This window comes from Oncorhynchus nerka, linkage group LG25 (genome assembly GCF_034236695.1).
Source record: "Oncorhynchus nerka isolate Pitt River linkage group LG25, Oner_Uvic_2.0, whole genome shotgun sequence".
NCBI lineage: Eukaryota > Metazoa > Chordata > Actinopteri > Salmoniformes > Salmonidae > Oncorhynchus > Oncorhynchus nerka.
Window position 1 is genome coordinate 50,568,012 of NC_088420.1, and position 27,703 is coordinate 50,595,714.

The 27,703-nt window shown below is 44.5% G+C and overlaps 1 protein-coding gene across 3 annotated transcripts in view; it reads left to right on the forward strand.

The window, feature by feature from the left end:
* immp2l (inner mitochondrial membrane peptidase subunit 2) overlaps positions 1–27,703 on the forward strand; it is a 150,172-nt gene that overhangs the window by 40,207 nt on the left and 82,262 nt on the right. For all 3 annotated transcript variants that reach the window (XM_029634824.2, XM_029634823.2, XM_029634825.2), the window contains exon 3: positions 4,157–4,263. In XM_029634824.2, coding sequence (XP_029490684.2) covers positions 4,157–4,263 — 107 coding nt within the window. The remainder of the gene's footprint in view (positions 1–4,156; positions 4,264–27,703) is intronic.

Here is a 27,703-nt window from a genome sequence, read left to right on the forward strand (position 1 = left end):
GTGGTGAGGGTAGGTAGCAACCCATCTGCCACGCTGATCCTCAACACTGGAGCCCCTCCAGGGATGCATGCTCAGTCCCCTCCTGTACTCCCTGTTCACCCACGACTGCATGGCCAGGCACGACTCCAACACCATCATTAAGTTTGCAGACGACACAACAATGGTAGGCCTGACCACCGACAATGATGAGACTACCGGGAGGAGGCCAGGGACCTGGCCGGGTGGTGCCAGAATAACAACATATCCCTCAACGTAACCATGACTAAGGAGATGATTGTGGACTACAGGAAAAAGAGGACCGAGCACGCCCCCGTTCTCATCGACGGGGCTGTAGTGGAGCAAGTTGAGAGCTTCAAGTTCCTTGTTGTCCACATCAACAACAAACTAGAATGGTCCAAACACACAAAGACAGTCGTGAAGAGGGCACGACAAAGCCTATTCCCCCTCAGGAAACTAAAAAGATTTGGCATGGGTCCTGAGATCCTCAAAAGGTTCTACAGCTGCATCACTGCCTGGTACGGCAATTGCTCGGTAGTGCGTATGGCCCAATACTTCACTGGGGCAAAGCGGCCTGCCATCCAGGACCTCTACACCAGGCGGTGTCAGAGGAAGGCCCTAAAAAGACAAGACTGTTCTCTCTATGACCTCATGGCAAGCGGTACAGTAGTGCCAAGTCTAGGACAGTTTTTACCCCAAAGCCATAAGATTCCTGAACAGGTAGTCAAATGGCTACCCTGACTATTTGCATTGTGTGCCTCCCCCCAACCCCTCTTTTACGCTGCTGCTACTCTCTGTTTATCATATATGCATAGTCACTTTAACTATACGTTCATGTACATACAGTTGACGTCGGAAGTTTACATACACTTTAGGTAGGAGTCATTAAAACTTGTTTTTCAATCATTCCACAAATTTCTTGTTAACAAACTATAGTTTTTGCAAGTCGGTTAGGACATCTGCTTTGTGCATGACACAAGTAATTTTTCCAACAATTCTTTGCAGACAGATTATTTCACTTATAATTCACTGTATCACAGTTCAAGTGGGCCAGAAGTTTACATACACTAAGTTGACTGTGCCTTTTAAACAGCTTGGAAAATTCCAGAAAATTGTTGTGGCTTTTGAAGCTTCTGATAGGCTAATTGACATCATTTTAGTCAATTGAAGGTGTACCTGTGGATGTATTTCAAGGCCTACCTTCAAACTCGGTGCCTCTTTGCTTGACATCATAGGAAAATCAAAAGAAATCAGCCAAGACCTCAGAAAAAAAATGTAGACCTCCACAAGTCTGGTTCATCGGGAGCAATTTCCAAACGGCTGAAGGTATGCGTTCATCTGTACAAACAATAGTACGCAAGTATAAACACCATGTCACCACGCAGCCGTCATGCCGCTCAGGAAGGAGACGCGTTCTGTCTCCTAGAGATGAATGTACTTTGGTGCGAAAAGTGCAAATCAATCCCAGAACAACAGCAAAGACCATGTGAAGATGCTGGAGGAAACTGGTACAAAAGTATCTATATCCACAGTTGGATATCGACAACCTGAAAGGCCGCTCAGCAAGGCAGAAGCCACTGCTCCAAAACCGCCACAAAAAAAGCCAGACTACAGTTTGCAACTGCACATGGGGACAAAGATCGTACTTTGGAGAAATATCCTCTGGAAACAAAAATAGAACTGTTTGGCCGTAATAACCATTGTTATGTTAGGAGGAAAAAGGGGCAGGCTTGCAAGCTGAAGAACACCATCCCATCCATTAAGCACAGGGGTGGCAGCATAATGTTGTGGGGGTGCTTTGCTGCAGGAGGGACTGGTGCACTTCACAAAATAGATAGAATCATGAGGAAGGAAAATGATGTGGATATATTGAAGCAACACCTCAAGACATCAGTCAGGAAGTTAAAGCTTGGTCGCAAATGGGTCTTCCAAATGGATAATGACACCAAGCATACTTCCAAAATTGTGGCAAAATGGCTTAAGGACATCAAAGTCAAGGTTTTGGAGTGGCCATCACAAAGCCCTGACCTCAATCCTATGGAACATTTGTGAGCAGAACTGAAAAAGTATCTGCGAGCAAGGAGGCCTACAAACCTGACTCCGTTACACCAGCTCTGTCAGGAGGAACGGGCCAAACTTCACCCAACTTATTGTGGGAAGCTTGTGGAAGGCTACCTGAAACGTATGACCCAAGTTAAACAATTGAAAGGCAATGTTACCAGATACTAATTGAGTGTATGTAAACTTCTGACCCACTGTGAATGTGATGAAAGAAATAAAAGCTGAAATAAATAATTCTCTCTGCTATTATTCTGACATTTCACATTCTTAAAATGAAGTGGTGATCCCAACTGACCTAAAACGGGGCATTTTTACTAGGATTAAATGTCAGGAATTGTGAAATACTGAGTTGAAATGTATTTGGCTAAGGTGTATGTCAACTGTACTACCTCAATTGGCCCGACCAACCAGTGCCCCCTCACATTGGCTAACCGGGCTATCTGCATTCGGTCCCGCCAACCCCTCTTTTACGCTACTGCTACTCTCTGTTTATCATACACTGCTCAAAAAAATAAAGGGAACACTTCAACAACACAATGTAACTCCAAGTCAATCACACTTCTGTGAAATCAAACTGTCCACTTAGGAAGCAACACTGATTGACAATACATTTCACATGCTGTTGTGCAAATGGAATAGACAACAGGTGGAAATTATAGGCATTTAGCAAGACACCCCCAATAAAGGAGTGGTTCTGCAGGTGGTGACCACAGACCACTTCTCAGTTCCTATGCTTCCTGGCTGATGTTTTGGTCACTTTTGAATGCTGGTGGTGCTTTCACTCTAGTGGTAGCATGAGACGGAGTCTACAACCCACACAAGTGGCTCAGGTAGCACAGCTCATCCTGGATGGTACATGACTGCGAGATGTGGCAAGAAGGTTTGCTGTGTCTGTCAGCGTAGTGTCCAGAGCATTGAGGTGCTACCAGGAGACAGGCCAGTACATCATGAGACGTGGAGGAGGCCGTAGGAGGGCAACAACCCAGCAGCAGGACCGCTACCTCCGCCTTTGTGCAAGGAGGAGCACTGCCAGAGCCCTGCAAAATGACCTCCAGCAGGCCACAAATGTGCATTTGTCTGGTCAAACGGTCAGAAACCGACTCCATGAGGGTGGTATGAGGGCCCGACATCCACAGGTGGGGGTTGTGCTCACAGCCCAACACCGTGCAGGACGTTTGGCATTTGCCAGAGAACACCAAGATTGGCAAATTCGCCACTGGCGCCCTGTGCTCTTCACAGATGAAAGCAGTTGGCGGATGCTTTAGTCCAGGTCTGGGAGGAGATCCCTCAGGAGACCATCCGCCACCTCACCAGGAGCATGCCCAGGCGTTGTAGGGAGGTCATACAGGCACGTGGAGGCCACACACACTACTGAGCCTCATTTTGACTTGTTTTAAGGACATTACATCAAAGTTGGATCAGCCCGTAGTGTGGTTTTCCACTTTAATTTTGAGTGTGACTCCAAATCCAGACCTCCACGGGTTGATAAATTTGATTTCCAGAGATAATGTTTGTGTGATTTTGTTGTCAGCACATTCAACTATGTAAAGAAAAAAGTATTTAATAATAATATTTCATTCATTCAGATCTAGGATGTGTTATTTTAGTGTTCCCTTTATTTTTTTGAGCAGTGTATATGCATAGTCACTTTAACCATATCTACATGTACATACTACCTCAATCAGCCCGACTAACCGGTGCCTGTATATAGACTCGCTACTGTTATTTTTCACTGTATTTTTACTGTTGTTTTACTTCTCTACTTACCTATTGTTCACCTAGTACCTTTTTTGCACTGTTGGTTAGTGCCTGTAAGTAAGCATTTCACTGTTTTATTCGGCGCACGTGACAAATCAACTTTGATTTGATAGGCTAGACACAGCATTTAGCTCAGTATGGCAGGAGTCCGCTTCACTTCTCTAAGAGGAATATGTCATTCAGTCTGTCTTCTGTTCCCTGTTTGCCCTCTGCTTGGCCCTTGCTGCTGTTTCTCCTTTCCAGGCCACCGATGACAATGTTGCTCGTTTCCCCTGTTCCTTGTTTCTTTCCGATGTGACTGACTCGCCTCTTTTTGTGTGCATGTGTGTTGTCGTCTCAGCCTTCCCTGAATCCTGAGGGGAATGTGACAGGTTCTGACGTGGTGCTCCTGAACCGCTGGAGTGTGAGGAACTACCAAGTACGTCGAGGTGACATTGTGTCAGTCCTGTAAGTAACCAAGTTTCAACCACGTTTACATCAACTCTTGTTTTGTTTGCTGTCAGACATGCTGGGACCTTGTTAGTTGCTAAGATCAAGTGGATTTGGAGACACATCCTTGCCCTTTCTCTCCCTCCACCTCTGGAGTAGGCCCCTCTGCCAATGGCTGGCTGAGCAGTGACGCTCTGCTCCCCTATAACTCCCCTGTGCTGTTTTTAAAATGGAGGACCTGTTGACACTGTTGGCTCCACAAGAGAGGGAGGGAGAGGGGGAGCGAGAGAGAGAGCAATTAGAGCGCCACACAGCCATGCGAAGGCTCCCTGCTTTCAGACATACTCTTTGTTCTGAAGCACCGTGGGAAGCCAAATGTGGCCCTGGCTGCTAATGAAAAAGACTCAGTCACAAATGGCATCATATTCCCTATATAGTGCACGACCTTTGACCATAGGGCTCTGGCCAAAAGCAGTACACTATGTCGGAAGTAGGGTGTTATTTGGGACGCGAGTCAAAATCTCCCCTGAAAGAAAGTATTTTCTCTCTCTTTCTCTCCTCGTATGCTCACGTCCCTGGGCGCACTTATCCCAGGCTACTTATCTCAGTCTTTGTTTTTGCGATGGCTTCTGAGACTTCAATGTGTGATAACGTAGCTGTCTGATGAATTTGTGCTGCGTTGCCTTGATGGGATTCAGGTTTGATGATTGTTTCATGCAGAAGAGCAGAGCAGAGGTCATGAATAGGCCGACATAGAGGTACGGTCAAGGAATATTACTGCATTATGTATTTGATGTGTTCATTAGTTAAACTGAGTTTGACAACCTCAGGGTAAAGTTTTGCCACGACTGGTTTATTTGGGTTCGACATGACTATTGTGATTCAGCACAGATGTCCACAAACCACCCATCCATGCAGGTTTCCCTTAGAAAAGAGGTATTCTGACTTCCAATGGGGCTACCTGGTTAAATATAATAATAACTCAAATAAAATCCTATTAAATGCACCGATTTGCTGCTGTGGGGGTTGATGTGATGTGGATTGTGTGGGCTCAGACAGACAGACAGCGGCAGGCAGGCTGGATAAATCCCTCTTCCATAATTACCCCAAGATGGCAGCCTCTCCCTTCCCTTCCCTGCAGGGGACGTGTTGCGCTTGTGAACAGGATGTTCAGCCATTTATGAAGCACCATTCCTAGCAGAGCGGAGGGAGGGGGTGAAGGTGAGAGCGGGATAAAGAGGGAAGGGGAGAGGGGGAAGTGATCGAAAGCGAGTGAGAGAGCTAGCGTGGAATGCTAATCTAATGTACACTGACAAACTAAGTTGTAAGAATGAATTATTTCTGTGGGGGGGGATTTCACAGACTATAGGCGTACTACACTGTATACGATAGAGTTAGTCATGGTTGTTGAGAAACCCTCTTGTGTTTCCCTTGAGGGTGAAATTGTTAAATTTGTGGACTCACTGGGTAAAGAGAAAATTATACCGGGTCATGTTCACAAGGTACAAACCTGAGGGAAACTGGAAGGTACTGAACTTGTCCAACCCTGATGTACTCTGTAAGGTACTGTAGGAGATATGTGCATCATCTTGTTTGTGTTGTTGTTTAGATTATTGACCTCTGTACTGACCCTTGCCCCTGAGACCTGACTGTAGACTTCTATGGCGTCAGACTCTATAGTTAGTTAGCCTACAGCCGCGTCTCAGGGCAACCGTTCCACTCCAATAGATTTTAAAGTTATGACATGTGTTTCACCCACATCTGTCGGTGTGAATCTGTAGGCACAGGAAGACATACAGATAGGCTAGACACAGCATTTAGCTCAGTATGGCAGGAGTCCGCTCCACTTCTCTAAGAGGAATATGTCATAGATACACCAATTAACCTGCATGCTTTTGAAAATGTTTTTTTTTCTTCTAAAGCAACATTTATGAGGAAGGGCAACGTGTCAAGTAGATCTGTATCAACAACTGTTGTTGGGTGGGAAAAAATGTAAGAGTGTATTTCTCATCTGCCAAAGAATTCCACCCTGGCCTGTACTGTATTTACATGTGAAGTGTGATATTGGACTACTGCGACAGCAAGGTAGACTGAATTCCCTCTTCTAATTTGAAAAGCAAATTGTCCAAGGCAATATTCTGGTCCTCTGAATAATTTCTTATTTACAGAATAGAATACTCCTCGTTTCAGGTCCATGGTAGTGGATGAGAAAAATGGTCACCGTGTTTGAGTGCATATATGGCAATTTATCTGCCACATCGGGTTTTTGTCATGCTTTCAGTGCAGGCTATTAATAAGCTGATTTGATTTGATGTTCTCCTTGTTAACATAACCATTTAATTAAAAAACATTTTTTTTAAAGCAGCTTCAGAAACAGGTTTCTGCTAAGCAGAATTTTCTTGTGGAAGAGGAAAAATGCTCCTCTCCGGGTTATAAATAGCGGGTTAATGAATCCCCTTTTCTGGCACCGTTCTTTTGTTAATGACAAGGTTTTAGGTACCATCCTGGTACAAGACGATAGAGAAACAGATGTTGAAAGTTTTGATGTGGTACGTTTGTTTAGGGTGTGTGAGTATTCATGGCATGCACAGCAGCAGTTGTGTAAACCTTCAAAAGTTTCAAGTCTGTAGTTGCTTCTCTTCCTGTAGCTTGTCTTTGAAGTGTGGATGCCAGGAAGAGAGAAACATCACCCCTCTTGTTCGTTTGGACGGTACTGAGTTTCTGTCATTTTTTAGCATCAACAGAATCCAGTTTGGCTTTGTTGAGGTGTGTTTTAGCCAGCCGTAACTAAAGCCCATTGTTTTGGGATTGGGTTTACAAAAAAAAGAGAAGACCGAGCTGGGGGAAAAAAGGAAAGCAAAAACCTCTGAGATGCTTAATCTAGGATACTCTGAGCTGACAATCTCTCCTCTGCAGACGTGTTGTCCGGGCAACAGTAGAATGCGGTCTGTGGAGGTAGGAATTCCTTCCTGGACACAGGAAAAGGGGAGCTGACTGGCTTGGCCACCCTTCCATGAGCCATTAGGCCACTGTGGAGCACACTCTGGCCCCCAGGGAGGGGAGGGGAGGGCAGGGGAGGTTAATAGGGTTTGTTTTTGCCAAAAGAGATCGCTTCAGTCTGTCTCCTAATCTAGCAGATAGATAGGGATGTTTTGACATGTCTGCTGCCTGGCTGGCTGTAATAGTGTTATTATCTATCATTTGTGTGATTTCAGCAGCGTGATGGCTGGGTAATGGCCTCTGTTAAAAGCAAGACATTGGCCTCTTGAGCTAAGAATCCCACTCTGCGAAACACACACACAAGCTTGTGCACACACACACACACACACACACACACACACACACACACACACACACACACACGGTGCTCAGAGCACACACACCTGCATTCATTACATGTGTTTCATTTTTATCTTAAAAGTTCGATAAAGGTTGGCGTTCAATGCCCTGCGAAAATCAAATTGAATGTAATTTGTCACGTGCTTCGTAGACAAGTGTAGACTAACAGTGAAATGCATACTTACACGTGCATTACCAAAAATAGAGAGTTAAAGATAAAATATAATAAATAGAAATAGTGACATGAGGAATTAATACACAGTGGATAACGAATAAAAAATGACAAGTAAAAATAACATGGTTATACAGTTGAAGTGGGAAGTTTACATACACCTTAGCAAAATACATTTGAACTCAGTTTTTCACAATTCCTGACCTTTAATCCATTTGAAAATTCCCTGTCTTAGGTCAGTTAGGATCACCACTTTATTTTAAGAATTTGAAATGTCAGAATAATAGTAGAGTGATTTATTTCAGCTTTTATTTTTTTCATCAGACATTTACATACACTCAATTTAACTTATGGTAGCCTTCCACAAGCTTCCCACAATAAGTTGGGTGAATTTTGGCCCATTCCTCCTATTTTAGTTCTACCCACAAATTCTCTATAGGATTGAGGTCAGGGCTTTGTGATGGCCACTCCAATACCTTGACTTTGTTGTCCCTAAGCCATTTTCCACAACTGTAAGTATGCTTGGGGTCATTGTCCATTTGGAAGACCCATTTGCGACCAAGCTTTAACTTCCTGACTGATGTCTTGAGATGTTGCTTGAATATATCCACATCATTTTCCTACCTCATGATGCCATCTGTTTTGTGAAGTGCACCAGTCCCTCCTGCAGCAAAGCACCCCCACAACATGATGCTGCCACCCCTGTGCTTCACGGTTGGGATGGTGTTCTTCGGCTTGCCAGCCTCTCCCTTTTTCCTCCAAACATAATGATGGTCATTATGACCAACAGTTCTATTTTTGTTTCATTAGACCAGAGGGCATTTCTCCAAAAAGTACGGTCTTTGTCCCATGTGCAGTTCCAAACCGTAGTCTGGCTTTTTTGTGGCGGTTTTGGAGCAGTGACTTCTGCCTTGCTGAGCGGCCTTTCAGGTTATGTCGATATAGGACTTGTTTTACTGTGGATGTAGATACTTTTGTACCTGTTTCCTCCAGCATCTTCATCAGGTCCTTTGCTGCTGTTCCTGGATTGATTTGAACTTTTCGTACCAAAGTATATTAATCTCTAGGAGACAGAAAGCGTCTCCTTCCTGAGCGCTATGACAGCTGCGTGGTCCCATGGTGTTTATACTTGCATACTATTTCTTGTACAGATGAACGCATACCTTCAGCTGTTTGGAAATTGCTCCCAAGGATGAACCTGACTTGTGGAGGTCTACAATTTTTCAATTATAAGTGAAATAATCTGTTTGTAAACAATTGTTGGAAAAATGACTTGTGTCATGCACAAAGTAGAAGTCCTAACCGACTTGCCAAAACTATAGTTTGTTCAGTTATGCATTAGGGTGCGCTATTACATTTTTTGGATGAAAAACGTTCCCATTTTAAACAAGATATTTTGTCACGAAAAGATGCTTGACTATGCATATACAGCTTTGGAAAGAAAACACTCTGACGTTTCCAAAACTGCAAAGATATTGTCTGTGAATGCCAGAGAACTGATGTTACAGGCGAAACCCAGATAAAAATCCAACCAGGAAGTGCCGCATTTTTTGAAACCGCCTCATGCCAATGACTCCTTAAATGGCTGTGAATGAGCTTACGTTTCCCAAGGTGTCTACAGCATTGTGACGTCTTTTTAGGCATTTCAATTGAAGAATAGCCGTAAGGGACCATATATAGCATGTGGTCACATGGTGTCTCCCGCAGAAAATCTTGCGTAAAATACTGAGGTAGCCATTTTTCCAATCGCTTCTTATGAGAAACCAATTGCCTCGACGGATATATTATCGAATATATATGTTAAAAACACCTTGAGGATGGATCCTAAACAACGTTTGCCGTGTTTCTGTCGATATTAAGAGCAAATTTTGAAAAAAGTTTGGCGTTATAGTTGTAGCATTTTCCGGTCGATTTCTCAGCCAAGCATGATGAAGAAATGGGAGCTATTTCGCCTACAAAAATAATATTTTTGGAAAAAATTAAAATTTGCTATCTAACTGGGAGTCTCCTGAGTGAAAGCATCTGAAGTTCTTCAAAGGTAAATTATTTAATTTGGTTGCTTTTCTTATTTTCGTGAAAATGTTGCCTGCTGCCAGCAGAGCCTAGCATAGCATTATGCCATGATAAACTTACACAAATGCTTGTCTAGCGTTGGCTGTAACGCATATTTTGAAAATCTGAGATGACAGTGTTGTTAACAAAAGGCTAAACTTGTGTTTGAATATATTTATTTCATTTAATTTGCGATTTTCATGAATAGGAAAAGTTTCTAGGGGTATTTATGTCTGCTGCGTTATGCTAATGCATTTGAGGCTATGATTACGATCCCGGATCCGGGATTGCTCGTCGCAAGAGGTTTTAACATGAAATTTGTGGAGTGGTTGAAAAACGAGTTTTAATGACTCCAACCTAAGTGTAGTAGAAAAGAACATGCAGGGAGTATATACAGGGAGTACTAGTACCGAGTCGATGTGCATGGGTACCAGGTAATTGAGGTAGATATGTAATAGTGATTTAAATTTTGTATTTTATTTAACCTTTATTTAGCTAGGCAGTGATGCACGGTTTGTGTCGCCCTCCTCGTGGGACAGTTGAGCTAACGTGTGCTAATGTGATTAGCATGACGATGTAAGTAACAAGAACATTTCCCAGGACATGGACATGTCTTTTATGGGCAGAAAGCTTGAATTCTTGTTAATCTAACTGCACTGCCCAATTTACAGTAGCTATTACAGTGAAATAATACCATGCTATTGTTTGAGGAGAGTGCACAACAAAAAACTTATCACAGCAACTGGTTTGATACATTCACCTTTGAAGGCAAATAATATACTTACATTCAGTAATCTTGCTCTAATTTGTCATGCTGAGTGTCCCTGAGATAAAATGTAGCATAGTTTTGATAAAATCCATTTTATATTCAAATGTAGGAACTGGGTTCCACAGTTTGAACCCCTGCTGTGTATCAATTGACCAATTCGGCACATTTGGGCAGACTTGATACAACATTTAGAACAGTAATGCAATGGTTCATTGGATCAGACTAAAATGTTGCACATACACTGCTGACATCTAGTGTCCAAAATGTAAATTGTGCCCAGACTCCCAAGGGATATAATGGCCTTTGTCTTTAATTTCACAGATGTGCTTTTTATTTATTTTTAAATTATCTGTGTTTTTCTTTATATTACCAGATCTAATGTGTTATATTCTCCTAGATTAATTCCACATTTCCACAAACTTCAAAGTGTTTCCTTTCAAATGGTATCAAGAATATGCATATTCTTGTTTCAGGTCCTGAGCTACAGGCAGTTAGATTTGAGAATGTCATTTTAGTTCTTTTTTTTTAAATGGCCCGATCCTTAACTTCTTGCGTCGAGCCATCTCGGATCCGGTATCGTGACTACAGCCTCAAACTCATTATCATAACGCAACGTTAACTATTCATGAAAATCGCAAATGAAATGAAATGAATCTATTTGCTCTCAAGCTTAGCCTTTTGTTAACAACATTGTCATCTCAGATTTTCAAAAATATGCTTCTCTACCATAGCAAACTAGCATTTAGCATTTAGCATTAGCATTTAGCGTTAGCATTAGCAGGCCACAAATCTTTCAGGAAAAACTGAACATTTGCTATCTAACTGAGAGTCTCCTCATTGAAAACATCCAAAGTTCTTCAAAGGTAAATTATTTATTGAATGTTTTTGCTGGTTTTTGTGAAAATGTGGCCAGGAGTAAACCACACAACACACTACTATCTTTCCCTCTACCTCAGCCTTTTTGCCTCTCCCGTTGCAGGCCTGTTGTCCCTCAACCTGTCAAATTGGCAACCTACGTAAACCTCTACCTACTACAGTACAATGATTTTGAGGTTTAAACAACAAAGCAGACTGCTATACTCCCTAACGCAGCCCTCTGCCTTTCTCCTGTAGGGACGTTCTCCCTCATCCCCTCTCACACAGTGACTCAGCTCCCTGTTCCTTTCCACTTATCAGATGTGATGAATGAATGCATCCACCTCTGGTACATTTCAACGTTTAGATAGGTCCACTTGAACTCGGATGTGCCTCCGAAAAGTTGATTGGGGTAAAATTCTGCAGTATTACAACAGGGAAACATTTCTGAGATCCCTTTAGTAGTTGTATATGTCAACATGAGCTATGAAGGAAGAGAGCAGCAGCATGCCAGTGTAATAAGAACCTCTGAGAGATTGAGAGAGAGGCGCTGCGGACAGATTAAAGCAGGGCGACTTGGGTGGAATGAGGTTTGGGGTTCAGTTCATCAAAACTGCGGCAAGTACAGTTGAAGTCGGAAGTTTACATACACCTTAGCCAAATACATTTAAACTCAGTTTTTCACTATTCCTGTCATTTTAATCCTAGTAAAAAAAATCTGTTTTAGGTCAGTTAGGATCACCACTTTATTTTAAGAATGTGAAATGTCAGAATAATAGTTGAGTGATTTTATTTCTTTCATCACATTTCCAGTGGGTCAGAAGTTTACATACACTCAATTAGGATTTGGTAGCATTGCCTTTCAATTGTTTAACTTGGGTCAAACGTTTCGAGTAGCCTTCCACAAGCTTCTCACAATAAGTTGGGTGAATTTTGGCCCATTACTCCTGACAGAGCTGGTGTAACTGAGTCAGGTTTGTAGGCCTCCTTGCTCGCACACGCTTTTTCAGTTCTGTCCACACATTTTCTATAGGATTGAGGTCAGGGCTTTGTGATTGCCACTCCAATACCTTGACTTTGTTGTCCTTAAGCCATTTTGCCACAACTTTGTAAGTATGCTTGGGGTCATTGTCTATTTGGAAGACCCATTTGCGACCAAGCTTTAACTTCCTGACTGATGTCTTGAGATGTTGCTTGAATATATCCACATAATTTCCCTACCCCATGATGCTATCTATTTCGTGAAGTGCACCAGTCCCTCCTGCAGCAAAGCACCCCCACAACATGATGCTGCCACCCCCGTGCTTCACGGTTGGGATGGTGATCTTCGTCTTGTCGTTCTTTCCTCCAAACATAACGATGGTCATTATGGCCAAACAGTTCTATTTTTGTTTCTTCAGACCAGAGAACATTTCTCCAAAAAGTATGATCTTTGTCCCCATGTGCAGTTGCAAATGGTAGTATGTCTTTTTTTTGGGCGGTTTTGGAGAAGTGGCTTCTTCCTTTCAGAATATGTCGATATTGGACTGGATTTGCTGTGGATACAGATAATTTTGTACCTGTTTCCTCCAGCATCTTCACAAGGTCCTTTGCTGTTGTTCTGGGATTGATTTGCACTTTTTGCACCAAAGAACGCATCTCCTTCCTGAGAAGTATGACGGCTGCGTGGTCCCATGGTGTTTATACTTGCGTACTATTGTTTGTACAGATGAACGTGGTACCTTCAGGCGTTTGGAAATTGTTCCCGAGAGTGAACCAGACTTGTGGAGGTCTACAATTTTTTTTCTGAGGTCTTGGCTGATTTCTTTTGATTTTCCCATGATGTCAAGCAAAGAGGCACTGAGTTTGAAGGTAGGCCTTGAAATACATCTACAGGTACACCTCCAATTGACTCAAATGATGTCAATTAGCCTATCAGAAGCTTCTAAAGCCATGACATCATTTTCTGGCATTTTCCAAGCTGAAGGCATAGTCACCTTAGTGTATGTAAACCTTTGACCCACTGGAATTGTGATACAGTGTCATGCACAAAGTAGATGTCCTAACCGACTTGCCAGAACTAGAGTTTGTTAACAAGAAACGTGTGGAGTGGTTGAAAAACGAGTTGTGACTCCAACCTAAGTGAATGTAAACTTCCGACTTCAACTGTATATCTGCAATGATACGTGCCAGTAGTCCTAATAATAGGATTTTACTGTAAATCAGAATCTATATACAGTAAACATTGGGTTTGCATAAACACAATGAGGTAGGGTTACATTCAGAGGGAACCACATAGATAGCAGCAGGTTTTCATGGAATGTGGAAAACATCCACTTGGCTGTGGTGGTCTGTTTTCAGCTTAATTTCTTTCAGCCATCCCTTGCTTCCTGGCTTCTTGTTCCTCTCTCTCTCTCTCCCTTCCTTCTGGTGATTTTCCTGATGTTCCTTTTCAGAACCTGCATTCACACGGAGACAACGTGGTTGGGGAGAAAACAACCTGTCTCCAAACACAAATGATGTTTTTCATTACACGGGAGCTCTGTCATCAGCCCCAGCGGGTACTTTGGTTATGCAGTGAGGAGATATTCCTCTCATTCAGCCACCGTGTAATTGTACAAACATCAAAGCTGCTTTCCTGGCATTCACATCCATCAACAGGCATGCAATGAAATGGGAATGACCTCGACATGAAATATTCCCTCATTTCTCCCCGTTTGAACAGAAGCAGCTTGGAAAGCACCCTGCCGATACAGAGTGAGCTGTGCGTAGTGGGCAGGTTACTCACTTGACACATTGAGGGCATAAAAGCTTTCAATTAAAATTGGGCTCTGGATGGAAGGAAATTGGTGTTTCAAATGCCACAGGGACAGGATTTATCATTTAGGCTGTTACAGTGACAGATTTCCAAGTCAGAGATAGTATTCGCATTATGCCCATGCCCTAAATGAAGGATGGTTAAGGAACCAAACCAGACTAGTTGGAACCTGGAGTTCCCTTGCTTCCGAGGGGTAGGCCTACAAACTATGTGACCCTGAACTGGCTTCTTCATTGGTCAAATGTGACAAATAAAGGATAAGTGAAAAATGAAGTGACTCCTTGAGGGTAGAGTTCTCAACGAATGTAACCATTTACTGACAGAGTACATTTTGAATCCCCAGTGAATAACATATCTCATCCTTCCAAGCGTCTTATCCAGTTATAATGTGCCGTTTGAAACAAGAATCCGTCCCGGCTTATTTTCAACGCTCGACTGCTCCGTGGCCTATTTGAGAAATGGCTGATGGTTTGTGGTTGTCCCACATGCTACCTACAGGGCTCTGTGTTAAATTCCCTGACACACACACACACACACACACACACACACATATATATACACACACACACACAGTGCTATGTTAAATTGGCTGTCAGTGGCATTTTAGAACAGTTATGCAAATTGGGCTGAGGGTTATCATAGCGGCGGTGTCAGACCCGTGTGGGGTTTGGAGGGCTACAGATTAAGACACAGACAGCCACTGTCAACACACTGAGGCCATTAATAAAGACCCCACCCCTTGATATGACTGGAGGAAGAGAGCAGTCAGAGCAGGGCAATGTGTGGGTGGATGGGAGAAGAGAGCGGGGGGTTTGGGGAATGTGTGTGTGCTCGTGTGTTTTGGGTGTGTGTGCGTTTTGTCATCTTACTTCTCTCATGCTTGTTACGCTAATGCAGGTCAGGGCCAGGCAACATCATCTTGCTCTGGGGTAGCAGAAAAGGTGAGAAGGTAAGATCATAGAAACATGAATGTTCTTTCCTCTGGCAACAGAAAGAGCAAAACAAGAACAGCGTTATCAGTAAGTAGGAGAAGGATGATTAATCCCTGTAATTTAGCTAAACTGTGCCTCTTTAATGTTCAATGCTTCATGCTTTGTGAAGTGCTTCTCCTCCGATAGCTCAAACTTTACTGCCCTCTCGCTCTCTCTCTCTCTCTCTGCCAGTTTGGCAGGCGTACATGAACTTAAAAATAGATTGTATCGCTGTGCGTTGGCAGATCATTCCAGTGGTAAAGGTTTTTTCATCAAGCCTCACATGCATCATGGATGTTAATGCACGTGTCTCAGTCACACTACTGGTGACAGCTAGGCCTATACAGCTAGCTATAGGGGAGAAATGACAAATGAAATAGATATGCAGTCAATCTTCAGAGAATATTAGTCTCTGCCAGGAAAACTTCAATTTTCACAGACTTATGCCTGAAAGTGGACCTTGCGTCTCGGTGTCTGCGTGTAGCAGCACAGTTTGAGGGCGACACAGGGACCCCCCCCCTGCAGGTGAGCTGCATTTTGGCCCCTGCAGGTCACAGTGGCAAATGGTGGGGGTGGGGGGTATATAAGCATTCAGCATGCCATCATCCATTTATTTACTCTATTTCTGATCAATTTGATGATATTTTTATGGACAAAAAATGTGCTTTTCTTTCAAAAACAATAACATTTCTAAGTGACTCCAAACTTTTGAATGGTAGTGTACATGGAAATATATGGATGAGCAATGACCGAGCAGCATAGGCAAGATGTAATAGATGTTATAAAATACAGTATATACATATGGGATGAGTTATGCAAGATATGTAAACACCATTATTAAAGTGGCATTAATAAAATGACTAGTGATCCATTTATTAGAGTGGCCAATGATTTCAAGTCTGTATGTAGGCAGCAGCCTCTCTGTGTTAGGGATGGCTGTTTAACAGTCTGATGGCCTTGAGATAGACTGAAAAATAGCTTCTATTGGTCCCAGCTTTGATGCACTGTACTGACCTCGCCTTCTGAATGATAGCGGGGTGAACAGGCAGTGGCTTGGGTGGTTGTTGTCCTTAATTATCTTTTTGGCCTTCCTGTGACATCGGGTGCTGTAGGTCTCTTGGAGAGCAGGTAGTTTGCCCCCGGTGATGCGTTGTGCAGACCGCACCACCCTCTGGAGAGCCCTGCGTTTGTGGGCGGTGCAGTTGCCGTACCAGGCGGTGATGCAGCCCGACAGGATGCTCTCAATTGTGCATCTGGGAAAGTGTGTGAGGATTTTAGGTGACAAGCCACATTTCTTCAGCCGCCTGAGGTGGAAGAGGCGCTGTTGCGCCTTCTTCACCACACTGTTTTGTGGGTGGACCATTTCAGTTTGTCCGTGACGTGTATGGCGCGGATCTTGGAACGTTCCTCCTTCTCCAATACTGTCACGTGGATGGGGGGGGTGCTTCCTCTGCTGTGTTCTGAAGTCCACGATCAGCTCCTTCATTTTGTTGATATTGAGGGAGAGGTTATTTTCCTGGCACCACTCCGCCAGGACCCTCACCTCCTCCCTGTAGGTTGTCTCATCGTTGTTGGTAATCAGGCCTACTACCTTTGTGTCGTCTGCAAACTTGATGATTGAGTTGGAGGCGTGCATGGCCACGTAGTCATGGGTGAACAGGGAGTACAGGAGGGGGCTGAACACGCACTCTTGTGGGGCCCCAGTGTTGAGGACCAGCGAAGTGGAGATGTTGTTTCCTACCGTCACCACCTGTGGGTGGCCTGTCAGGAAGTCCAGAACCAAATTGCACAGGGCGGGGTTGAGACCCAGGGCCTCAAGCTTAATGATGAGCTTGGAGTGAACTATGGTGTTGAATGCTGAGCTATAGTCCATGAACAGCATTCTTACATAGGTATTCCTCTTATCCAGATGGGATAGGGCAGTGTGATGGCGATTGCATCGTCTGTGGAATTGGGGCGGTATGCAAATTGAAGTGGCTCAAGGGTGACAGGTAAGGTCGAGGTGATATGATATGATCCCTGACTAGTCTCGCAAAGCACTTCATGATGACAGAAGTGAGTGCTACGGGGCAATAGTCATCTAGTTCAGTTACCTTCGCCTTATTGGGTACAGGAGCAATGGTTGGCCATCTTGAAAAATGTGGGGACAGCAGACTAGGATAGGGAGAGATTGAATATGTTCATAAACACATCAGCTGCTCGTCTGCGCATGCTCTGAGGATGCGATTAGAGATGCCCTCTGGGCCAGGCAGCCTTACGAGGGTTAACGCATTTAAATGTCTTACTCACGTCGGCCACGGCGAAGGAGAGCCCATAGTACTTGGTAGCGGGCCGTGTCCTTGGCACTGTATTATCCTCAAAGCGGGCAAAGAAGCTGTTTAGTTTGTCTGGAAGCAAGACATTGGTGTCAGTGACGTGGCTGGTTTTCCTTTTGTAGTCCGTGATTGACTGTAGACCCTGCCACATAGATCTCGTGTCTGAGCCGTTGAATTGCGACTCCACTTTGTCCCTATACTGACATTTCGCTTTTTTGATTGCCTTGTGGAGGGAATAACTACACACACTCCATTGAGTCAATAGGTGGACTTCACAGTCTGGGAACTGTGGTTAACCTACAGGCCACTTAACCGTTTCTCATGTGTAACTCGCGATTGAATTGACTGCAGAGCTAACTCAGTGTTACACACCCTAACCCCCTCAAAACAAGATTGTCAATAAAGATACATGATAAGGAGAGGAGAGGAGACCTGCAACCAAGGTTATAGCCTACCAATGCTGTTAACACACTCCCCTCCCTGCTCTCAGGCTAAAGCTTGTAAACTACATGGTCAGTGTGTGCTCACTGCTCGGGGTGTGGTCCTTGGAGAGACTGACTCAATGGAGTGTGTGATGAACAGACTCCTCCAACACCACTGCTTGGTAGACCTGGGTTCTAATACTATTTGAAATTATTTCAAAATGTGTTATCTGTGCTTGATGATTTAAGCATGCCTGGCACAGTGGTCCAATAGAATAGTCCCAAAACAGCAAACCCTGCACCTAATATAGCACTGCAGTCAGGTTACAGCCAACGCTCGAAGTATTTAAAAGATCTCAAATAGTCTTTGAACCCACGTCTGCTGCTTGGGGGGGGGTCTCTGTTATCGCTCATCTCAGCTGGGCAGCAGATCCAGCCAAGCAGCAGAGGGGAGGAGAGGGGAGGAAAAGAGAGGAAGATGACCCATAGCCTTAGGCTGGGGTGTCTGTGCCACACTCCACAGCTCAGGACCAGGGACGAGCTCCCACAGCGGCCCTGCTTTAAAGATGATAAAGGACAGGCACACCAAGGGTAGCCCCTCGATAACGTGAGGAAACGAAAGGGAAAGGTGGATAGCTAGTCAATTGTGCAACTGAATGCATTCAACTGAAATGTGTCTTCTGACCCAGCTATCAGCTGAGGAATAAAACCTCCTGACATCAGCTGAGGAATAAAACCTCCTAATCGTTCAATAAAGGTGATGTTCTGTGACACGGATTTCCAATGGCTTCTATAACTCTGAATGTACACTTACAAGTGCATTGGTTTAATGGGACTAACATTTTATAATGGAATAAGGTTGTCATTCAATGGCTCTCCGAAACGGTATTATGCATAATAGTCATGTGCCTTATACTCCATTGGGACTCCAATGAATTGACTCTTCAGTGAGAAATATTCTGAAGTCTTGCACGTTGTCATGTAGCACCCACTCCTCTCTACCCCAACCCTGTGTGTGTGTCCGTTGCCGTCTCTTCTATCTTGACTCCGAACACACTCTACGCAAACTGCCACTTCCACTTACTGTTGTTTGTACCATTTCTGTCAGTCAGGTCACGCATGGTGCATCCAGCAGGCAACCTGCCTGTCTGTCACAACGCCCTCCCTCACTGGAGTACCAGGCCGACTTCCTCTGCCTGCGTGTGCACCCGTTGCTATGGTAACACGGGGACATTGAGCCTCTGCTGCTATCTGCCATCTCTACCTCTGTCCATGGATGACTTTTTTTTCTCATAGGTCACGCCCAAATTCGGTGTGCATGTACAGGTTGTAGGCATTTTAATGCAAATTGGAAAGGCAACGATGATTACGGAGGTGACATTTGAATGAACAGGACTGGAGAGCTGCGATTGACTTCAGGAAATTTCAACACTTAAAAAAATGTACTTCACACAACTACAACTTTTTAGCATTTTTTATACAAGTACAGCATTATCTTTATGCAGCCAGATATTCTATTTAATTTTACAATTCAAACGTGAACTAGGATTCGATGAAGGTTCTTGTATTATATATATATTATTTTTTACAGGGAAGTGATAACAACACATGACCTATTCAAGCAGTATGTTAATAAGATATTTCAGCACAATAGATTTCCCTTTTCTGTTTAGCTTTTCTTTTTTTATGGGAAAATGTCAATCTTATGGTCTCTAGACTCAGTATGACAACAGCATTTCGTCATATGATGGAAATGTGTGCATTATGATTGTATGGAACGTATTGAGTATGATGGTGATATAGGCCTATATGGTCAAACTAACACAAGACCATGTAAGGGTACAGTCAGCAGTTTAAATGCTGTTCATACATTTCCTTTTCAGAGGTGTGCCTTAGACTGCATTACTACATCCTTTTAATTGAAGAGTGAAGGATTTCCTGCTCTTGTTTCATTCATATTCATTTGCAAAGGTATTTTGGCGATGGACACAAAGCCACTTGTCATCTGCTAATTAGACGTTAGGGTCCTTTTTGAGTTCAAGACTGTCGCAACACAAACCGTAGGCTGTGTCAAACAGTGAATTCTCCAGGTTTTGCATTTGATGTGTCTATATTTTCAACAGGATTGAGTCGTACAGTCACTTCCTCTTACTCCAATGTGGATATCTTATGTTAGGCCTAGATGTATTGAAACAACATCGAAAGTGTCCCCCTCAAACATAATGTAAGCGGCTGGCACACAGATGTTCATAGGTGAAATCAAAAAAAAGATTTTTCTCCGGTAACCATTCTTCGACGCGTCAATCATTGTCTTTATGATATGGTTTCCGGCTGTCTCTTCCTTTTTTTTAATCGAGGGGAAACAGTCTTGTTTAGGAATATTTAGCTCCCCCCCCCCAGGAATAGCCCAGATATCTGTTATATTTTGTGCATTTTGCGCATTTTATTATAAAAGGGGCCTGTGAAAGACCTATGCTTCAAAGGGAGTGTCGTGTTCACCGACTGCTCAGGTGTATTCATTGGGCTCGGTGTCACTCAAGCACCAAAGTAATTTGGCACTGGATCAAATGTTTGGTCTTAATTAGTAGAATATTTAGTCGGCCCTTTTATCCTTTTGCTCTGTTTTCTGCCGTGTCGTGTATGCAGTAATTATCTCAAATGAATTTTGCATGAGTGAGAGGAGAAAGAGCGAGCACTCATTTATATTTCGAGCACAGCAAGCAAGCACACAGTGCAAATGAATCTTACATTATAATAGGTCACTGAATTAATTTCCTAAATGGCAATTGGTGTGATTTCTCCCGGGGAAAAGTGACTGGCGTGTTGGCCTGGCTGGTGTGTCGCTGCACTTGTAGGTGTGCATTTCAGGTTATGAGGAGTAGATCAGATGCAGTCGACTCCACATGCTTTGACACAAATCCCACCCCATTCCCTTTATCGTGTCCTGTGGGCCCTGGTCAAAAGTAGTGCGCTATATAGAGGAGAGGGTGCCGTTTGGGACGTAGCCTAACATGCTATGTCTGTCGTGGGAAGATGCATGCAGCTTAGTGTGTAACTGAAATGGTTTCTTAGGCGTAACACAGAAAAAGAGACTTCTGACCGAAATGGCTGCTCAGCTGAGTCCTAGTCGCTCACTCGGTTCCGTCCGGAATGGAATCGGCAGGAAGCTCTTAACGCGAGGGAAAACATTTTGAGTTGGTGGGTGTGGAAATGATGAGGCTTTGATGTAATAGAGTGAAGTGGATGCCCCTTGAAAGCCGTCATTTAAATCCGAGCAGTAGTGGTCGGCCTATTCGCCTTTAGTCAGTCACTGAGGACGGACCGGATGTTTCTATTTTCTCCCGTTTAAAAAAATAATTCATCAATTTAATGGATTGATTGGTCAATCACCAATCTCATAACCTGGTTTCCCATACAGGTCTTAGTCAGTCGCTGATATAGAATTAAAATGAATACCTATGCCGTGAAGCTAGACTACAATTCTCTTGATGACCCTGTTGAGACACAACAATTCCCCCCCGTAGCTTTGTAACATTTGCTGAGGTAAACTGTTTATCCATTGAACCGTAAGAGACCATTAGGAGACCGGTGTGAAAAATGAGTGGATGTGACTTTGACTAATTGCCTCAAACGAGTAAGGCGGGAAGTTACAATAACTGTTCTCTGGCCTCCATATTGGAAACGGGAAATGCCCCAAACAGCATCTTTCGACTAGCAGAACAACTCCAAAAGCCTTGGAAGTATTCTCCATCACTAAACAATGCTATTATCTCACAAACCCACTCATTAACAGGACATGGCTATATTATTTCCCCCCGGCATGTAACTACAATTGGCATGGGACAGTTTGTTACTTGTGTACTTAAATCATTGGAGAACCTTCTGGAATCAATGGGAAGTACCAGCATAAAAGACAGCCATTGAGCTGGACACGGTCCTGTGTTGAATGCCACGGAAAGAAACAGCACGGCTTGCTGCAGATATGTTGCATCCCAAATGACACCCTATTCCCTTTATAGTGCACTTCTTTTGACCAGGGCTGATGGGGCTACGTAGGTAATAGGGTGTCTAATGGGACCTAAGCAGGGCGGCAGGTAGCCTAGTGGTTAGAGCGGTTGGACTAGTAACCGGAAGGTTGCAAGATCGAATCCCCGAGCTGACAAGGTAAAAATCTGATTCCCTTTATAGTGCACTTCTTTTGACCAGGGCTGATGGGGCTACGTAGGTAATAGGGTGTCTAATGGGACCTAAGCAGGGCGGCAGGTAGCCTAGTGGTTAGAGCGGTTGGACTAGTAACCGGAAGGTTGCAAGATCGAATCCCCGAGCTGACAAGGTAAAAATCTGTCGTTCTGCTCCTGAACAAGGCAGTTAACCTACTGTTTCCCGGTAGGCCGCCATTGAAAATAAGAATTTGTTCTTAACTGACTTGCCTAGTTAAATAAAGGCGAAAAGAAAAATAGCCAATACTTAGCAATGACTGAGCAGAAGAGGTCTCGGGCGGACTCTAGAACATCCCATGAGGCTGGTATCATCATTTTTGAGGCCACTTTTGACATCAAGTGCGACCTCTCCCTTTTGAAAATCAGTGGGCCTTTGTACAGGTTGTCGCCATTACACAGGCAATTAAGCCTGTGGTGTTGCCTTCATTAATGTAATGCAGTCGCCCAGCCTGTTCACTTTTAATCAAGGCCCGTTTTGGGAGATGGAAATGAGCATCGTTTGTAGTTACCGCAGGCTAATTTTCACCAGACTCAAGGAGCTAAGATCTGCCGGCACTTGTCAACGCCACTGATTTATACTGTTCATCATATACATTTAATGCACGCTTAGTACATTGTTCTCCAAGCCGAGACTAAGATACAATGGATCCAGTTCAGTACGACCAGCTTTTTTTTGTCAACGAGGACTGACGTATCCCCAATGTCACTCTAAGTAATAGGACGGCATTTGGGAGATGTCCTTTATATACTCCTGTCTAGAGCAGGACATGTGCTACTGCGCCAATAACGTCGCTGGACCTTAGTTTCAGATGCAACGCTCTAGTCTGTTTTGGATGGAATATGTAAGGCATGGAAAAACATGTCTGTTTTCTCCCTCGTTTTAATTTTTGTGTGTCATTTTATTGTCTGTTCGGTTCCCCGTTCCTGGGTGTATAGCCCAGTGGCAGGTCATTATGCACCTGTCGGTTAGCTGTGTCTGGACTGGGTTGCATCCGAAATGGCAGCCTTATTCCCTACATAGTGCACTGCTTTTGACCAGAGCGCTATGCAGGCCCTGGCCAAAGTAGCACAATATATAGGGAATAGGGTTCAATTTGGGAAGTGGCCAAGAATGTGAGCTGACTCTAAGCAGTCTGACAGAATGTTGTAAGAATAGTTTTGGCATGGCTGTGGTTATGTTAAGCTGTCTGTGTTGGCTGTCTATCGCTATGTGAAGCTGTCTGACTGTAGTTATGTGAAGGTGGCTGTCTGGAGTCTCGTCTGCCTTCATACAGTGACAGGCCTAGTTTACTACCCTGCCCAAGGGACAGTTCTGTTCTTGACTCCATGTTAGCCTTATTCCTCTTTCAGATGAAGAGATGGCTTGCAATCCCAAATGGCACCCTATTCCCTTTTATAGTGCACTACATTTGACCGGGGCCCATCGTTTTAAAAGCCGCTTCTCAGATTGCTGCGCTTGACTCGTAATATCATTTCATCAGCGCGAGTTAGTTATCAGAAACCATGTGGGAGCCAAAACAAGCCGAGGAATCTAATTTATAAATAGGATGCGTGGTGTTTATGATCCACTGGCTCCTGTGCTGTGTCTTGACGGCTGAATTCCAAATGGTGCCCTATTCCCTATAGGCTAGTGCACTACTTTTGACCAGGGCCCTTACCAAAGCATATGGGTCCTGGTTCAAAAGAAGTGCACTATGTAGGGAATAGGGTGCTATTTGGGACATTTCTTTAACCTTCGCGCACCATGATAAATGTGATTCTGACAGCTGTTAGAGACAATGCGATGCAGAGAAGAGGACAGGAATTGTGGCTTCAAACTAGTGTTTTGTGATGTGATCCGTCTCCCACCAGGACTCTGGCCGACTCGGGTTTAAGCATGTTTGAGTTCCCAGGCAGTCTGGTTTATGGAAGTGGTCTTATTTCGCTGCCGACGGAGACCACACCCTATTCTCTATACTTTTGACCGGAGACATGTGGGCCCTAATGCACTAAATAGGGAATAGGGTGCCATTTGGGATACAGCCTGAGCGAGAGCGCTGATCTCTCTGCGAATCTTGATAACGGAGACTGAAGTTCGACTGCAGCTGGAGAATCAGATTGCTGCTGCTGCTGTTCTGCTCTTTTTGGAGGCGTGTCTGTTGGAGCCTGAACGCCTCGTCTGACTTCCTCTTTCTGTTTGATAGAGTTAGCCTGTTGGCTGCTCACGACTCTTCCAGCCAAGATTCTGTCTGATATTTCATGTTCTCCTTTTTTTTTTGTTGAACCGAGGATGTTGTAACTTAATAGCTCCCTCCTGGGGTTTATTTATGCATCTGTCGTTCTGAGCTTCAGAGTGTTGGTTTGTTTTGTCTCTCGTAGTTGTGTTTGTAGGGGTCGATTGTAAGTGACGCTGCCTTTGGGTTGTCTCAACTACGCCCTGTTGGACAGTCTGCACAGTTAATTATTTCATATTCCCTATTTCCTTTCCTATTCACATTCCCTCTTCCCTAGTCCGTATTCCTAATTCTTTATTTCCTAGCAACTATTCTCTATTCGCCACACCGCCTCCTGCTGCTGTTTGGAAACTCTCTGGTTCAGTGTGAAAAGGCCAGAGCGTCTGGTGTGTGTTGCACTGTGCCGTGAGGGTGAGACGCCATCGAGGAGATATAACGTCATCTGTCACAGTGAAGCCCGGTAGCAAGGCGTAGCGGGGGATGGCTTCCCGCGATAAGACGGCAGAATGAGACGACGGGCCTCTCCTGAGAGTCTGAGACGTCTTACAGTGTAATGTCTTTCTAAGGTTTTCAGTAACTCTCTAACACCAGATCATCTGTCCCTGTCGTACATCTAGGTGTACTCCCTCCCGTGGTTTGTTTCTGTCTCCCCAGACTGCGATTGTGATTTGATATAATGCTGTGTGACATAATGTCTCTTGTCTCGGCCACAGAAGTGTCCATTCTTTCAGGTAGGTGGACAGACAAACTTTTATATATTTTACTTACTGTATTCTTTATTTAGCCAGGCAAGCCAATTCGAAAGAAAAAATCTTATTGACGAAGACACCTGATCAACTGATATTGACACGTTTTTGGTAGTATAGCAATTAGCTGGTTTCCTGACATTAACGTGGAGTTGGTTTGAACTGCGTGGTTTGTAGCAAGACTACAAATGACTTGATTAGTGTAGAGCAGGGGGTCGTCGACACGGGACTCATTATTATGAAGATGGCGTTCTGTTTGTTTGGCTAATTGCTCGTCAGAACTCTATTTACAGTCGGGGTGAATGTAGACATGAACAGCCTCGGCGGTTTCTGTTTAAAATGCGAGACCATTACACCCTGTAACATTTGTCTTCATTTACCGTTTATCCCAAAAGGTAACCATATGGAAGGGTGCTTGTCTCTGAATCGCGATGAAATTCTGTATAATGCAGCGGTGGGCTGATAGAACTCCATTCCCCATCAGTCAGAATCGACAGTATGGAACCAACCGTTGACTCTGGGTGAGAGAAGTCAAGCTAGGCAACACTGTGCCCACTTCAGGCACAATAAAGGCAAGTAAAGCTAACACTCCCAGTGAGTGGACATTTTGATTGGTTGTCCTTTTAAGAATCTGTAGTATGTAACAAAGCGTTGCAACCGACCGCTGACTCCTGCTGAGAGGAGTCGTGCTATACTGTGTCTGGCCCACAGCTAGGCCAGGGCACAGACAAGCAAAGTACAGCTAACACACAGGTATCCCAGTGAGTGGACGTTGCGGATGGTTGTCCTTCAGAATCTATTCCACAGTATGCGACTGACCGTTGACTCGGGGCTGAGAGGAGTCAAGCTACACTGTCCAACTGGCCAGGACAGGACACACAGGTACTTCAGCAAGTACAGCTAACACACTGGTTTCTCAGTGAGTGGACATTATCTATGGATGGTGATTCCGAGCGGTGATGGGTCTCTCAGGGCTTTAGTGCCGGTCCTTGCCGGCCCTCCCACTCACAGCAATTTTTTTATTTTTTTATTATTATGTTAATAATAAAGCCTGTGCCTGTGGACTCAAGTCAGAGAGATATGATACTTTTTATAAATTGTGGCTGCCCTTTTTGCCACTGGTTCTAATTTTAATTAAACAAAGGGAGATGAGCGGGAGGAAGGAAGGGAGAGGGAGGGGGAGAGACAGAGGGGGCGAGACAGAGATGAGAGAGGCAGTGGAGGAAGCGAGAGAGCGAGGTAGTGGGGTGGGGGAGAGTGGGAGGGGGAGAGCGAGCGAGCGAGGGTAGTGGGCAGGGGGAGGGAGAGAAAAAGGGAGATGAGGGGGAGAGAAAGGGATGGTGTGTAGGTTTTTGATAACATAGCGGAGGACAGTGGTGGGATGAATAAGAGGCTGGTTGGACCTACCTGGAGAAATACTCCCTTCACTGACAGCATTCTATCCTATCCAGTGTATTTTATGACTGTGGTGTTATTATCTGCATGTAGAACCATACCTCTAGGAACATGAACATCGCATGCAGTCTGGTGGTGTCTGATATAGAAAGTGCAGGCTACAGTACAGAACCGTATTGTGTGTGCACAGATAAGAGTATTCATGTCAGTGTGTTGTGGAGTCGTTGACAGATGTACACACAGGATGAGGTTGATACAAGTCAAACCTGTTCCGTAGTACGAGACTCTGCTGCACAGCTGTCTAAACGCAAAGAAGCCAAAGAAGTCTGTTAAACGGTTCCCCGGGAAACGCTCCAGTGCCTTTACTTTCATGCTTCTCTCTCTCACTCCCCCCCCCCTGCATAATCTAGCTCCACAACTAGCCTACGTCCCCCCCCCCCCCAACCAGACACCTGCAGTCGCTCTCCCATCTCTGTCTCAAATTGGCTCACATCTACAGATACTGATGTCTTTTATGGTAGGAGCAGTGGAAGAGAGGAGGATAAAATGACAGAGAATTGTTAAATTAATGGTCTGGTGTGCCGCAGTACTGTGTGTGTGTGTATGTGCAAGAGAGTACGTTGTGTGTGTGTATATGGCAGAGAGAGAGAGGGGAAGAAAAGAAAGAGAAGTGTTAGCTGCCGTCAGTGTGCGACAGGGTCTGGATCCATCTTTACTCGCTTAAACCCTCGTTTGTTAATGATGGCGAGGCGTCTGCAGGCTCTGCAGATGAAGGATGGGGGCGCTCGGAGGACAGAGCAGCCCACGGCTTTAATTCTCACTCACTCACCCCAATTTCATGGTATCCAATTGGTAGTTACAGTCTTGTCTCATCGCTGCAACTCCCGTACGGACTCGGGAGAGGCGAAGGTCAAGAGCCGAGCGTCCTCCGAAACACAACCCAAGCAACGCCGCACTGCTTCTTGACACTATGCCCACTTAACCCGGAAGCCAGCCAGGTTAACACATCCCAATGTGTCGGAGGAAACACTGTGCACCTGTCGACCGTGCGTGATGGGACAAGGACATCCCTGCAGGGCTAACCCGGGAAACGCTGGGCCAATTGTGCGCCGCCTCATGGGTCTCCAAGGTCGCGGCCGGCTGCGACAGAGCCTAGACTCGAACCAAGAGTCTCTAGTGGCACAGATAGCAC